Raw genomic sequence first — 16,753 nt, 5'->3', positions numbered from 1 at the left:
TCCATGGGGTCACAAAGAGTCGGGTATGACTGAGCCTATTCAACCTTCTAACTAGACCACTAAGAAAGACTGTGACAATCCTAACTAAACTTCAAACCTAGTGTAAAATATTTGTTAAATTCCTATTAATTAAAAAAATATTACAATAACTTTACAATGACAACAGCTTTAACAACGACAAACAAGAGCTACTTGATGGAAGATGGTCGAGGCTCCTGAGGTTGAGGCTTGCCATGAAGGCAAGGGAAAAACCACACAAAGCTGCATTACTACAGGACAGTCATCTCCAAGTCCTAGCTCAGAGCTAGAGGAAAGCAGGGTGAGAGAGCGCCATCTATTGGTGGCCTGAAGTATTTGTATTCAGTTCAGTTCAGTCACAGTCGTGTTCGACTCTTTGGGACCCCATGGACTGCAGCACCCCCAGGCTTCCCTGTCCATCATCAACTCCCCGCGTTTACTTAAACTCATGTCCATTGAGTCGGTGATGCCATCCATCTATCTCATCCTCTGTCGTCCCCTTCTTCTGCTGCCTTCAGTCTTTGTCAGCAACAGGGACTTTTCCAGTGAGGTGGCCAAAGTATTTGAATTTCAGCTTCAACATCAGTCCTTCCAATGAATATTCAAGACTGATTCCCTTTAGGATGGACTGGTTGGATCTCCCTTCAGTCCAAAGGGACTCTCAAGAGTCTTCTTCAACACCACAGTTCAAAATCATCAATTCTTCAGTGCTCAGCTTTCTTTATAATCCAACTCTCACATCCATACATGACTACTGGAAAAACCATAGCTTTGACTAGATGGACCTTTGTTAGCAAAGTAATGTATCTGCTTTTTAATATGCTGTCTAGGTTGGTCATAACTTTTCTTCCAAGGAGCGTCTTTTAATTTCATGGCTGCAGTTACCCTTTGCAGTGATTTCGGAACCTCAAAAAATAAAGTCTGACACTGTTTCCCCTGTTTCCCCATCTATTTGCCATGAAGTGATGGGACTAGATGCCATGATCTTAGTTTTCTGAATGTTGAGCTTGAAGCCAACTTTTTCACTCTCTTCTTTCACTTTCATCAAGAGGCTCTTTATCTTTTCTTCACTTTCTGCCACAAAGGTGGTATCATATGCATATCTAAGGTTATTGATATTTCTCCTGGCAATCTTGATTTCAGCCTGTGCTTCATCCAGCCCAGCATTTCTCATGATGTACTCTGCACATATGTTAAATAAGCATGGTGACAATATACAGCCTTGACATACTCCTTTCCCAATTTGGAAAGAGTCTGTTGTTCCACATCCAGTTCTAACTGTTGCTTCCTGACCTGCCTTCAGATTTCTCAAGAGGCAGGTCAGGTGGTCTGGTATTCCCATCTCTTCAAGAATTTTCCACAGTTTGTGGTGATCCAGATAGTCAAAGCCTTTGGCATAATCAATAAAGCAGAAATAGATGTTTTTCTGGAACTCTCTTGATTTTTCAATAATCCAATGGTTGTTGGCAACTTGATCTCTGGTTCCTCTGCCTTTCCTAAAACCAGCTTGAACATCTGGAAGTTCTTGGTTCACGTATGGCTGAAGCCTGGCTTGGAGAATTTTGAGCATTACTTTACTAATGTGTGAGATGAGTGCAATTGTGCGGTAGTTTGAGCCTTCTTTGAAATTGCCTTTCTTTGGGATTGGAATGAAAACGGACTGTTTCCGTCCTGTGGCCACTGCTGAATTTTCCAAATTTGCTGACATACTGAGTGCAGCACTTTCACAGCATCATCTTTCTTGATTTGAAATAGCTCAACTGGAATTCCATCACCTCCACTAGCTTTGTTTGTAGTGATGCTTCCTAAGGCCCACTTGACTTCACATTCCAGGATGTCTGGCTCTAAGTGAGTGATCATACCATCATGATTATCTGGGTCGTGAAGATCTTTTTTGTACAGTTCTTCTGTGTGTAATATATGTCAGCCTAATTGCTTGATATTTTAGTAGCTGTTACCTGCCAAAAATATATATGACCAGTAACTGCCATGATTTTCCCATTTTTTAACTGGGCTATGATGACGTCATTGCCCTCTGTTAGAATCCACACCAGTCATCCTAAAAGTTGTGAGCCAAGATGCCACAGCATCAATGCCTTCTGATTTTCAGGCCAACAGATCACACCATTACTACTCACCATGAACTACACCAAACTGGCTGTTGAACCTTAACAGTGGCCTAGTTTTAGCAATGCATGATTCTTCACTCTGCTAGTCAAGACTCTTCACTCCCTTCTCTAGGGAGCCCTCTAAAACATTTTACTATTCCTATTTTTCAAATCATGAATAGAAAAATTTCATCAACTAGAAAGTAATCATTATACATTTTATCAATAATAATCATGACAAGGTGTTTAGCTCTTGTATCCTGAGACTGTCTGTTCTCAAAGTTTGCAATGAGTGTTTCACAAAGAATCACTTGTATAGCAGAAAATCTCTCTGAATGCCTATCACAGATCTATAATATTATCATAAATATTCATCCAACTACCACTGAGCCTGCCTGCCAACGTAGAAGACTTTAGAGATGAAGGTTCAATCCCTGGGTAGGGAAGATTCCCCTGGAGGAGGGCACGGCAACCCACTCCAGTATTTATGTCTATAGAACCCCCTTGGATAGAGGACTTGAATAGGCTACAGCCCACAGGGTCACAAAGAGTCGGACAAGACTGAAGTGACTTAGTATAGCACAGCACACTATTTAGAAACTCGATCTCAAAAGTGAATTCCTTGATACTCAGGGATAATACAATCAAGTCCAAACTCACTGTCTGAGCTGTACCATTTAGGCATGTTAAGGTAAAACATTTTAAATTCAATATTCATCTGAGTGAATATATTAAGGAGATCTTAAGGTTTCTACAAGCCAAAACAGACTAATAATCTTGATTACCTTCTTTGTCCTAACAGTATTAAACATGATATGACTTAATACTCATAATAGCCCACAACACAAATATCTCCATGTTACAATAAGGCAACAGAGGCTCCAAGAAAATAATTCAACTGAGACTGAGCTCATAATCGGCAAGGACAGAGCCAGTATCTGAGCACAGTCCTGATGCGACGAAGCTGTGGAATGCTCCTCTATCATATCATCTACTGCCCAAACTACACAATGTTCAAATTTCACAAGTATTTAAAGACATTATTAAAGCATATTTTAACAGTAATTTAAAAACACATCTAACCTTTGAGAAATATATAAAAAGTTGAGTTAAGTGGCAAATTATCTTAATCACCCAGGAAAAGATAATTAACATAATGTAGAAGCAAATATTTCATACTTCATATTCCATTTAATGCTCCTCTTCTAGCCTTTTTCTTTATATAACTTTCACTGCAGACCTTCCTGTTGGAAAAAAATCTCAGTGACATAGAGAGGAAAAAATGTCCACTCTCTCCCTACAGTTTCAAAAATGCCCAGAGATTATCTGTACCTTAAATGTGATTCTGATACCATAGCAAATTGTAAACATTCTAGAAGACACCTTACTCTTCTATTAAGTGTTCCTGCAATGCTTTCTGTATAAAGGGATCTTGTAAGGCACCAATTTACAACTCATCCAGAGACTGCAACCATGTTATGTGAAAATAAATCTTTAATCTCTAAATTCAATAATCTAATTCTCACCAGTAACTTTAACTTTTTATTTTTTACTCTAGTAATTTAAAGAGATTAACTAGATTAATCTAGTAACTTAAAGAGATTAAAACAAATTGATTAGTATTTGATTAGTAACTAATCAATTAGTAATTGATTAGTATTGAGATTAGTAACTTAAAAAGATTAAAAACAATTGTAAAGTTTCTTTGCAAAACCAGAAAGATCAGGGACACTTCTATCATAGCAATAAGATAAAACCTAACTCACAAATTCTTTTTTAAACTAAAAAGTTTGAGACTTTCCTTTAAATTATCAGAAGTAAAATAAACGTGATGCATTCAAATTTAATTTTGGAAATATATCTGTGTTGAAATAAAAACTGACTACATAATTATTTTTAAGTTAAAAGCATTTAGACAAACTACCAGTATTATTTGCAAAAGAAAAACTACTTTCTTTTAACTTTTAACTATCTTTTAACTGTAAAGAAATAACCAGAAATCTCTATTGTTTGCTTCATAATATTTTTCTTCCTGCTTATAGCAGTGAGGAACACTACAGGATTAGGAGCATTAATGTGCTCCTCAATGAGAGAGACCCCATAGGCCACATTCTCTTTAAAATATTTTTTTTAAATCTTAAGAAACAATAAGTGAACGTAATTCTTCTTATCAAGACACAAATTCTGAGAAACACTAAATTTTTATGTTCCTTAATAAAACTTTTTTACTTAAAAAAATCATTTAATTTTCTTAGTTGCAAAGTATCTGCATGCAAATTATGTGTTAATTACAGAAGGAATAGCAGTAACTATACAGAAGAGAAAAACATCTTAACCAAGTGATTAAAATTAACATCACTAACAAAAGGCCAACAGAATTCATGAACCTCTGGGTGTGACACCCCGAGAACACACTGCTTACTACTCCAGCCCCAAATGGATCAGCTCATCCTAATTATAAGGAAAAGCAAACAAACTCAAACTGAGGGGCAGTCTATAAAATTTCTAGCTTGTGTTCTCAGAAATACCAATCTCAACTGAGATAACCACTGAACGCTAACGTTAAAAGCAACTGAAGAGACTGAGAGTCAATGCAAAATGTGATCCTGGATTAGATTCTGCACCAAAAAAACGAAAGCAAGATGAAACATTACTTGGACAACTGATGAAAGCAAAATATGATATAGGTAAAATGGAAGTATTTTATTGATTTAAATTTCTTAAAATGAGAGTTGAACTGTGTTTAGGATAATGTTAGTGTTCTTAGGAAAAACACACTGAAGTACTATGGGATATGCAAACTACTTTCAGGTAGTTCAAAAAATAACATGTCTAACTATAGGAGGAGAGAATTATGACATGTGGAAAACGCTGAAAATTGATGAATCTAGTAAACAGCATATAGAAATTATTTTGTACTATCTTTGTAACCTTTCTTAAAGTTTGAAATTATTTCCACTGCTATGCATACACACTGAGGAAACCAGATCTGAAAGGGACACATGCACCCCAATGTTCATCGCAGCACTGTCTATAATAGCCAGGACATGGAAGCAACCTAGATGCCCATCAGCAGATGAATGGATAAGAAAGCTGTGGTACATATACACAATGGAATATTACTCAGCTATTAAAAAGAATGCATTTGAATCATTCTAATGAGGTAGATGAAACTGGAGCCTATTATACAGAGTGAAGTAAGTCAGAAAAATAAAGACCATTACAGTATATTAATGCATATATATGGAATTTAGAAAGATGGTAATGACGACCCTATATATGAGACAGCAAAAGAGACACAGATGTAAAGAACAGACTTTTGGATTCTGTGGGAGAAGGTGAGGGTGGGATGATTTGAGAGAATAGCATTGAAACATGTATATTATCATATGTGAAACAGATGACCAGTCCAAGTTCAATGCATGAAACAGGACCCTCAAAGCCGGTGCACTGGGACAAGCCAGAGGGATGGGATGGGGAAGGAGGTGGGAGGCAGGTTCGGGACGGGGGACACATGTACACCCGTGGCTGACTCAGTCATTTTATGGCAAAAACCACCACAATATTGTAAAGTAATTAGTCTCCAATTAAAATTAATTAATTTTAAAAAAGAAAAAAAATTTAAAACTATCCTTAATATTAAGTAAATATTAACATGAGGAGGTTTTCACTATAAACAACTAATTGATAAAATTGTTTGACAAAATGGTATGGCTAGTAAAAGTGCTTTAAACTAGTACTTTTTTTTTCCATTTATTTTTATTAGTTGGAGGCTAATTACTTTACATCATTACAGTAGTTTTTGTTAAACTAGTACTTTAAACACTACTATAAGGAGCTGTGCCAGATTGTAGATCAATACACAGTTTATTTCAACAACAAAACCCTTGCTATGAAAAAAATGTCAGCTCTACTAAACTGCACTCAGTGACATTCTGGCACGACCTGGTAACAAAAAGTTTATCTAGTGGCACTGTACTTTCAGTAGTAGAGTGTACTTTGAATGGATGATCTTATATGCCATCTTTTTGCAATCACTAAAACCTTAAAATTATGCATATGCATTTGGAATAACACACACCACATTATCGCAGTTAACTCTGGGTAACACAACTGAAGGTGCTTTTTTTCTTCTTCCCATATTTTGGACTGTTTCTACAGTGAACATAGATTAGTTTTACCAGAAAAAAGGAAACTTTTTAAAAAGACTAAGTGAAAAAGAACTAAATAGCACGCAATCAGATTTCTTAGAACTTGAATCCTATGCCAAACATGACATTTTTCTTAACTTTACACACTGCCAAAATTTTTCCAAAAGGACTCACTTACAGCTGATCTTGAAGCTCCACAATTATATATTCTAATTGTTCCTTCTCCAGTTTATGAGCCAGGTCAGAATCTTCAATCCTCTGTAGTAGTATTTTATTCTGAGCGACAGATTCAGACAGCTGGTTCTCTCGAAGTTGTAAGAGTTCTTCAAGATAACCCTGGAAATGACAAGTGCAAAATTCTAATATGTATCTTGAAGATCAATGCTGAGTAGATTAAATGCTATTCTTAGCTATGTTGTAATTAAATAATTTCAAAGTATCACTGAAGAAATGGTAAACAAAACAGCTTTAACTGAATTAAAAATTTAACATATGTTCTCCATTATTTAAAGTTCTCTAAAGTTCAATAAAGTATGTTTATAATTTAACATAAAACTGAGTTAAAACATAATTTCTAAGCTCTGCAACAGTGATAAACACTCTAAATGCCTTCAGGCTTCAAAACAGACCTAATTATAGAATGATTAATTAAAAATCTGCCTCTCGGTGATTATTTTTCAAAAACAGTTATTAACATTTTAGCATTAGCATATTACAGAAAAGCAATATAATGTCTAAAGGTTAGGCCTACAGGGTAAGGGACTGTCTCCTGTCATATTCCAGTTCTACTACTTATAAACTAAGGGTCCTTGGGTAAATTATTCAGTCTCTCTGGGACACAGCTTAGTTTAAGCTATGCATGATTATTTGTAAACATCAGTAATTAAACAACACAAATTCCCAGCACCTGGATTCACTGCCAGTACTCTGAGTCACATGATGTCTTTCTGATCACATCCCCTGTTCTCTGCAGAAACGACAACATCCTGAGATTTCTGTTTATCACCCCCTTGCTTTTCCTTCCAGCATCACCACAAATGTATGTCTTCTTAAACAATACACTGTTTCATTTGGCTGAGTTTTATCCATATTCTTTTGCAACTTGCTTTTTCATCCAGTGATGAGTCTCACTACAGTTGGTACATTTACTCTCAACAGCGCATAGTATTCTGTTGTATGAATACTGAAGCTTATTTACTCACTCTCCTATCAATGGTCATTTAGATTATTTTACATATTTCTTAATATAAACAACATTACTGTGAACAGTCAGTTATATGATACCTGGTACAGACATCTGAGAGTTTCTAGGAGACATGACTAGGATTAGAGTTGCTGGGTCATAGGCCTTAGATATCTGCGCACTTACTAGATAATGCTGAACTGTTCATGCCACAGGTTTTAACACTAATCATATCCCATTTGAATTCATGTGACTGTATATTAGTATCAAAGTTACACTGAATTCATAAAATTAATTGGAAAATATTCCTTCTTTTCCTATTCTCAAGAACAGCCAATAGAAAATAGGAATTACTGCCTCTTGAACATTTAGCAGCATCTACCTCAAAAACCAAACAGGTCTGATGATTTGAGGGGAAGGAGGGGACAGATTTTGAACTACTTGTTTAATTTGTTCAATGATTATAGGTCTATAAGTTTTGAGAAGTAGTATTTATAAAAACTCTTCATCCAAATTTTCTAAGGTACTGACATAAAATTGATAAAATTATTAATAATTATGGGAGGGGTCTCCCTGGCATTAATGGTTATACTGTCTATTCTCTTTTAATTCTTAAAATCATCTATCTGTGCCTCAATTCTGTCTATTTAATTTGTTTGTACAGATAATCAGCTTTTGGTTTAACTGATTGTTTATTTCATTAATACCTGCTCTTATTTTTATTATTTTGAACTGTTTGTTTTGTTTACTTCTTGGATGCTTAGCTCTTTAATTTTCATTCTTTTCTAGGATAAGTAATTCTTCAAGTACTGCACAAGTTGCATCTTAGTACTATCAGTGTGCATTGTTTTCATTCCTGTTCATTTCTAAGTATTTTCTCATTTCTTTTTGACCCATCATTTAGAAGACTTTATTTTTTTAAAATCCCCATTGGAGTACTTTAGGTGGTGGTAATCTTTTTCTATTGAATCTAATTTTATTGGATTGTGGTCACTATTGTATCATTTTTGTATTTGCTTTGTGACCTAGTATAGCCCATAAAAAAAAAAATAGTTGTCCCATGTATGCTTTAAAAGAATGTGTATTCTAATTGTTAGCATTTACCATATTTCTAAAAAATAAACTTATTTATTTATTTTGGGCTGGGCTGAGTCTTCACTGCTGCGTGGGCTTTTCCCTAGGTGCAGAACATGGGGGTACTCTCCAGCTGTGGTGCATGGGCTTTAGGGTGCACGGGTTTCAGTAGTTACCCCCCAGGCTCCAGAGCACAGAATTAATAGTAGGAGTACATGGACTCAGTTGCTCTGAGGCATGTGGGATCTTCCCGGATCAGGAACCGAATCCAGGTCTTCTGCACTGGCAGTCCACTAATAAAAATTGTAAATAATGCATTCATTGACCGGCATGTGGATTCTTTACCACTGAGCCACCAGAAAAGTCCCTACCATAATTTACATCAAGCTTACTAGTTGCGTTGCTCAAGTTCATTACATCCTTACCAATTTTTTGTCTGTTTAATCTGTAATTATTGGGATGTTAAAATTTTCTACTATTATTATGGATTTATTCATTTCTCCTAGATAGCCTATTAATTTCTATTTCATATTTTTCATGGCTGAATTTTTAAATGCATGTAAGTTCAGTACTGTTATAGATTGCTGGTGAATTCTTCTCTTTTAAAAAGGTAATATCTTTCTTTAGTCTTAATAATACTTTTTGTCTTTTGATGTCTAGTGTGAATTATACCGATATAGAATTATTTTAGTTAGTATTTGCTACTCTATTTTATCCTCCTAGTTTCAACGTTTTTTGAGTCACTATTTTATGCATGCCTTTTACAAACAGACTGCATGTCACTAAAACTTATGATTTAAAAAATAAATTTAAGGCAAAAACCACTACAATATTGTAAAGTAATTAGCCTCCAATTAAAATAAATAAATTTAATAAAAAATAAAAACAAAAAAATAAATTTAAGTGTTTGTCTTTTTTCCTTTACTTTTTAAATTATTATTTTTTTTGGCTTCTCCATTTTAGCTTGTGAGAACTTAGTTGCCTGACCAGTGGTTGAAACAGGGCCTTGGGCAGGGAGAACACAGTCTTAACCCCTGGACCACCAGGCATTCTCAAGAGTTTGTCTTAATTGGCAAGCTTATACCTTTTCCTTTTATGGCAATGCTGACTCTTGGTTATATTGAGATTTGTTATTTTTTTTTTTTAATACTATCTTCATTTTTTCTCATTTGCTCTTTTCTATTGTAATAATCACATTTTCTTTATTTCTTCTCTTTCTTATTATCAGTTTAAAAGCGAAATATTCTATTTCTTTAACTGCAATTTTGGAAACAGGCATATAACTTAAAAAGGGTGTCTACACTCCTTTTACACTACACTAGTTATAATACATAGATCCTAAGAGGCTTTAACTTCAATCACTCTCTCTCACCCTTTCTGATATGATTAGAGTGTTTAATTCCATTTTACTTCCCAGGGAGGGCTGAAGCCAGACCTGAATGTTAAGCTTCCGGTATTTTGTAATTCAGTCGTTAAAACACTGCTATTATTAACAATTAAATTATATAAACTTAGTTAAGTAAACTGTATTGAAAAACAAGGATTAAGTAAACTGTATTAAAAAAAAAACTACTCAAAATAACCACTACTTAAAATAACTACTACTCAAATAGTAGTAGTTGAGTAGAAATAACTACTCAAAATCCATCACTTCCCAAGTATTTCACAATAGTATACTATCACTATCTGTGCTCTTCAAGTCACAGTCACTGTATTTCTCTGGGAGAAAAACTATGTAATTGTGAGCTACTGTGCATCTCTCCCTTATCTTGCATTCAGTAACATCAAACAGGTAGTTTTAAGTTGGCCATGACGGGAGTATTTATCCCAGAGAAATCAGCAAATGAAAGCAAATCCGAGCTCATCTACTTCCCCTGCAAAACCAGTTCATCAGCATATTCCAGAATACCACTGCCACCCCATAGTGGCATTAACACTGCTGCTATCTCATGTAGTCAAGGTTTACCAATTTCTGTGCTTGCTCTGTCACTGTGCATCTCATTCCTGTCTTTGAGGTTCAATTTCCAACTTGAATGATAGTGGGCCTAGATTTGCTGTGCCCTGTTGGTATTAAAACACAGGTACCTAGGTTAAGGGAATGGCCCCTCACCCCCACCCCAGGAGTTTCTAATGGCTTTAACTCATTTCACCCACTTGTCTTTAGGCCCTTCCTTGTTTATACAGTCCTTTGGTTCAGTTCAGTCGATGATTAGTCATGTCCGAGTCTTTGTGACCCCATGGACTGCAACACACCAGGCTTCCCTGTCCAGCACCAACTCCTGGAGCTTACTCAAACTCATGTCCATTGAATCGGTGATGAGAGCCAACCATCTTGTCCTCTGTCATCCCTTTCTCCTCCTGCCTTCAATATTTCCCATCACCATGGTCTTTTCAAATGAGTCAATTCTTCCCATAAGATGGCCAAAGTATTGGAGCTTCACCTGAAGCATCAGTCCTCCCAATGAATGTTCAGGACTGATTTCCTTTAGGATGGACTGGTTGGATCTCATTGCTGTCCAAGGGACTCTCAAGAGACTTCTCCAACACTACAGTTCAAAACCATCAATTCTTTGGCACACAGCTTTCTTTATAGTCCAACTCTCACATCCATACATGACTACTGGGAAAACTATAGCCTTGACTAGATGGACCTTTTTTGACAAAGTAATGTCTTTGCTTTTCAATATGCTGTCTAGGTTGGTCATAGCTTTTCTTCCAAGGAGCAAACGTCTTTTAATTTCATGGCTGCAGTCACCATCTGCAGTGATTTAGGAGCCCCCCAAAATAAAGTCTGTTACTTTTTCCATTGTTTCCCCATCTATTTGCCATGAAGTGATGGAACCGGATGCCATGATCTTAGTTTTCTGAATGTTTTAGTTTTCTGAGTTTTAAGTCAACTTTTTCACTCTCCTCTTTCACTTTCATCAAGAGGCTCTTTAGTTCTTTCTTCACTTTCTGCCATAAGGGTGGTGTCATCTGCATATCTGAGGTTATCGGTATTTCTCCTGGCAATCTTGATTCCAGCTTGTGCTTCATCGAGGCCAGCATTTTCCATGAAGTACTCTGCATATAAGTTAAATAAGCAGGGTGACAATATACAGCCTTGATGTACTCCTTTTCCTATTTGGAACCAGTTTGTTGTTCCATGTCCAGTTCTAACTGTTGCTTCTTGACCTGCATACAGAGCTTTCAAGAGGCAGGTCAGGTGTTCTGTTATTCCCATCTCTTGAAGAATTTTCCAAAGTTGGTTGTGATCCACACAGTCAAACGCTTTGGCGTAGTCAATAAGGCAGAAGTAGATGCTTTTCTGGAATTCTCTTGCTTTTTTGATGATCCAGTGGATGTTGGCAATTTGATCTCTGGTTCCTCTGCCTTTTCTAAATCCAGCTTGAACATCTGGAAGTTCACATACTGTTGAAGCCTGGCTTGGAGAATTTTGAGGATTACTTTGCTAGTGTATGAGATGAGTACAACTGTGCAGTAGTTTGAGCATTCTTTGGGATTGCCTTTCTTAGGGATTAGAATGAAAACTTAGGTTTTCTAGTCCTGTGGCCACCGCTGAGTCTTCCAAATTTGCTGGCATATTGAGTGCAGCACTTTCAAAGCATCATCTTTTAGGATTTGAAACAGCTCAACTGGAATTCCATCACCTCCACAAGCTTTGTTTGTAGTGATGCTTCCTAAGGCCCACTTGACTTCACATTCCAGGATGTCTGGCTCTAGATGAGTGATCACACCATTGTGGTTATCTGGGTCATGATCTTTTTTGTATAGTTCTGTGTATTCTTGCCACCTCTTCTTAATAGCTTCTGCTGCTGTTAGGTCTATCACATTTCTGTCCTTTATTGTGCCCATCTTTCCATGAAATGTTCCCTTGGTATCTCTAATTTTCTTGAAGAGATCTCTAGTCTTTCTCATCCTATTGTTTTCCTCTATTTCTTTCCACTGATCACTGTGGAAGGCTTTCTTATCTTTCCTTGATATTCTTTGGAACTCTGCCTTCAAATGGGTATATCTCTCCTTTTCTCCTTTGCCTTTCACATCTCTTCTTTTCTTTGCTGTTAGGCCTCCTCAAACAACCATTTTGCTTTTTTGCATTCCTTTTTTGGGGGGATGGTCTTGATCCCTGCCTTCTATACAATGTCCTTAGTGAGCTCTTATTCTTTGAGAGAGATGTTCAGTATGAAACTACTTCAAAATTTTATTCTACTTGGCATTTTCAGATTTTTACCGTGTAAAGGCTTTTAGTTATCTTAGCCTGACTTCTTGCTGGTATCTGGTACCAGAATTCTTCTTTCACAAGGTATTAATGCTTTCTTTGTATATCTTACTGAGTAGTTGTTTGTCTACAGGAAATCTTTTCATATTTGTAAATTTCCTTTGTAACCATTTTCCTCAGTGTATTTTTTATTGTTCTAATATTTCTATTGATAATTCCACTAGGCTTTTCCTAAGTAGCTCATCTATGAATAACAGTAATTTGAAAGAAAGGGAAGAAAGGAAAATAAACAATACATGAAAAATATGAGTATGTTATAACTCAAGATGCTAGTCTGTATCCCAGTCTGCTATGTACTCCCCTTTGCCTACTATAGTGCTTAACACACAATAGCTGCTAAAATACCTGATTTTAAAAAAAAGAAGAGAGAGACACATATATGGAATTTCTTAAGCAATCCTATTACTACATTTTCATAAACCAAATAATCTTTTATAAAATTAATCCTAGAAATTAATACCTCAAACATATAAATGAAACTGCACACAGGAGAATAAATGGGTCAGTGTTATATTAAAATGTAAAATTAGAAAAAGTTTTGCACACAAAAGCCTCTCCTAAAATTGGGCCTGATTTTTAATTAAGAGGAGGACAATCTAAGAACAGAAAGGAAGTAGCAGTAGGTAAATACGTCTGTTTAGTTAAAAGATCTTTTGGTAGTGACAGTCTGCAGGCAGTAACTAGAGTCAACATGAAATGACTTCTGATGACTGATACACACCTTCTGTTCCAGGGTGAGCTGATACTTCTGTTTGACTCTCTTACACTTGTGGAACCAGCTATTCTCATCCATGATGACTGGGGGCCCGACCTTCTCTGGAGTGCTGCTCTCACTATCACTGCTTCCCAGAGTCCTCAGCTCTTCCTCGTCACTGCTGATGCTATCAGAACTGAGAAGATTAACATTTTTTAAAGAAATAAAAGTTTACAGTATGTTCCACTTTGGTTTTCTAGAAATACTTCAGCATTTGCAAGTTACTGGAAAGTAAGCTCCAAAATATTCAGCACTAACTATACGATAATGATGATATCATCATCAGGCCTACAGATGCAACAGAAGTTCAAGTGAGGTTTACAGATCTAAGGCGTTAACACAGAAAAACTATTAGAATGTCCCAAAGACAGAGGAAAAAACTTCCAAAGAAGAGAGCCAGAAACTCCACATGTGCTGAGAGTTTTCTCGCTGGGTAGTTTTCACTGCCTGTTCAATCTCCATTGTAAGGCAGACAGTACGTCACCAGTGTGCTGCCAGCGGGGGTATAATATCAGCGCAGTGCTCAAGATCAGCTCGGCTTTGACTGAGAGAAGAAAACAAGAGGTTCAGAAAACCAGTTATACCTAAACACTTCTACTGGGGGGAAGAAGGAGAGATATAGGTGAAGCAGAGAAAAAGTCCATTACAATCCATATGTAAAATTCCTTATGACATCACTCTGGTAGAAAACACAGAACAAGGCAGGGAAAAAGTAGGAGAGAAGCTAAATAAAGGAGAGAAAGGTGTGTTAAGATGATTGTCTAGTTTAGAAGAAAAATACACTTTAAAAGGAACAGGGAGCCTGGTGCACTGGGAAGACCCAGAGGGATCGGGTGGAGTGGGAGGTGGGAGGAGGGACCGGGATGGGGAATACATGTAAATCCATGGCTAATTCATTTCAATGGATGACAAAAACTACTGTAATGATGTAAAGTAATTAGCCTCCAACTAATAAAAATAAATGGAAAAATAAATACATAAATAAATAAATAAAATAAAAGGAACAGGGAAAGCAGCCTCCAATGAATAAAAATAAATGGAAAAAAAATAAAAGGAACAGGGAAAACAAATTTTAAAATATCAGCAATGATATTAACATTTAAGAAACAGCATGAAAACAGTCTATATAACCCTCAAGGTATACAAAAAATTCTAATCTAGCAAACAGAGAAACAAAATAAGAAAAAATAGTAACTTTAAAACAAAAAATAAGATGGCAGAATAAGCACTAATACAAAAGAAATTACAAAAATCTTAAAATAGGTTAAACTCAACAGCCAAGTCAGATGTTCTGGTTTGATTAAGGTAAGTAAGTGCCAACAGTAAGCTATCTATAAAATACACATGAATACAGAAAAATTAAAATTAAAAAGATGGAAACACACCTAGAAAATATGAACCAAAGGAACTCCAGGTCAGAAATTATAATTTTGTAAGTCAATATAGATATAATGGTAGAAAATACAAGGATCAAAGAAAGATATTCTATTTTTTCATCCTCCACAATCAGCGTTTGCATCTGTTGGCTTCCTGAGTCAGGTCCAAGCACAGTGCAGACTTGAATTAGAGACATCTACTTAAAAGTTCAACCCATGTGATGTTCTTAGCTAATGATCTCAGAAACAAACCAATGCGCAAACACATGCCAAATGAAGTCTGCCTGTCACATCCGTGGCTCTGGGTGGCTGATAATAAAGTTTTAGTTTTGAAAAAGAGACAAGCAGAGATCTTAAACGATGGCATTTGACATTAAAAATTAAATGAATTAGCTATAAAGCAAATAAACTTAAGAGAATTAGTAACATTTAAGGTAGATATGAAGAAATTATAGTATTAAAGATTGTCAAGATGCTAAGAAAAAATAACTGCTGAATCAGGCTAGCAAGTACAGAATAATTATCCTTCCAGAAGGAGGGCAATATAAGCATATTTCCAGAAAACTAGAACTTAAGAGATTTACGAACAAATTCTCACTAAAAGAAACTTCCTAATGATTGTAGTTTAGGAAAAGCAGGAGGGAAACTGAGTTAAGAAGCACTAAGCAAAGAAAACAGTGAACTTATGGGTAAACCTAAACAAATTGAGTACAGAACTCTAACAATAATGCCTAGTTTTATGCAGTTTTAAATAAACCAACAACAAATTACAATTCTGGACAGTAACAGCATATGTCAAGAATGAGATGATTATAGAGTTAAAACAATACAAGGTCCTCTGGATAAGTGGTAAAGATATTAAATTGAGCCTTTGTTAAGGTTTAGATATGCTTAGTAAAACTAGTACCACCATAAAAGAAAAGCCTATAAAAGAAGCCTAGTAAAAGAAGAGTCTATAAATTGTAAATGAGTAAGGAATAAAATGGCAGAAGTTAACCTCCCCCCCCCCCAAAAAAAAAGAATCAAAATAAGAAGACAGAAAGAGTAGAAAAGAATGTAGGACAAACAGAAAGTAAGAATGTGCTGTGTGCTGTGCTAAGTCACTTCAGTCGTGTCCAACTCTGTGCAACCCCATGGACTGTAGCCCACCAGGCTCCTCTGTCCATGGGATTCTCCAGGCATGAATACTGGGGGGTTGCCGTGCCCTCCTTCCAGGGGATCTTCCTGACCCAGGGATCGAACCTGCATCTCTTATATCTCTTGCACTGGCAGGTGGGTTCTTTATCACTAGCGCCACCTGGGAAGCCCTAAGAAAGCAAAGGAGTGGATATCAACCCAAAAATATCAGTAAATACCCTAAGCACCTCAGTTAAAACATAAAGCCCATTAGACCAGAGTTTTTAAACTCAAGTAGTATTTTTAAAATGTGTGTGTGTGTATACTTTAAGAACATAAAGGCATGAAAGGTTAAATGAATTCTATTTTATCAGTTCTTACTGATAAAATTTTTCATTTTTTCACATAGTAACACACCTGAAATCAGGGTACAACTTACAACTAATGACATATTACTACAGCTGTGAAACCAATTTCTCACATACTAAATAAAAGGTATGTCAGACTAAATATAGTTTTAAAAAAAGACGCTAGAAAAATATTAATCTAAACAAAGCTGGTTAGATGCCATTAACATCAACTAAGTAAACTTCAAGGAATTTTTTTTAATTACTATGTATTACATCAAGATGAATAAAGAATTCTAAACTTGTATGCATCTGACAAGTTAGTTTAAAAAATATGCAGTAAAAAT

At 35.9% G+C, this 16,753-nt stretch overlaps 1 protein-coding gene across 4 annotated transcripts in view; it reads right to left on the bottom strand.

The window, feature by feature from the left end:
• RUNDC3B (RUN domain containing 3B) overlaps positions 1 to 16,753 on the bottom strand; it is a 136,581-nt gene that overhangs the window by 22,952 nt on the left and 96,876 nt on the right. For all 4 annotated transcript variants that reach the window (XM_070470171.1, XM_070470180.1, XM_070470191.1 and 1 more), the window contains 2 exons: positions 13,535 to 13,703; positions 6,456 to 6,613 (listed from right to left, as the gene is read on the bottom strand). In XM_070470171.1, coding sequence (XP_070326272.1) covers positions 6,456 to 6,613; positions 13,535 to 13,703 — 327 coding nt within the window. The remainder of the gene's footprint in view (positions 1 to 6,455; positions 6,614 to 13,534; positions 13,704 to 16,753) is intronic.

This window comes from Odocoileus virginianus, chromosome 1, assembly GCF_023699985.2.
Source record: "Odocoileus virginianus isolate 20LAN1187 ecotype Illinois chromosome 1, Ovbor_1.2, whole genome shotgun sequence".
Classification (NCBI taxonomy): domain Eukaryota; kingdom Metazoa; phylum Chordata; class Mammalia; order Artiodactyla; family Cervidae; genus Odocoileus; species Odocoileus virginianus.
Note: the sequence above shows the minus strand (reverse complement) of the source record. Positions and strands in the feature narration are given on the sequence as shown.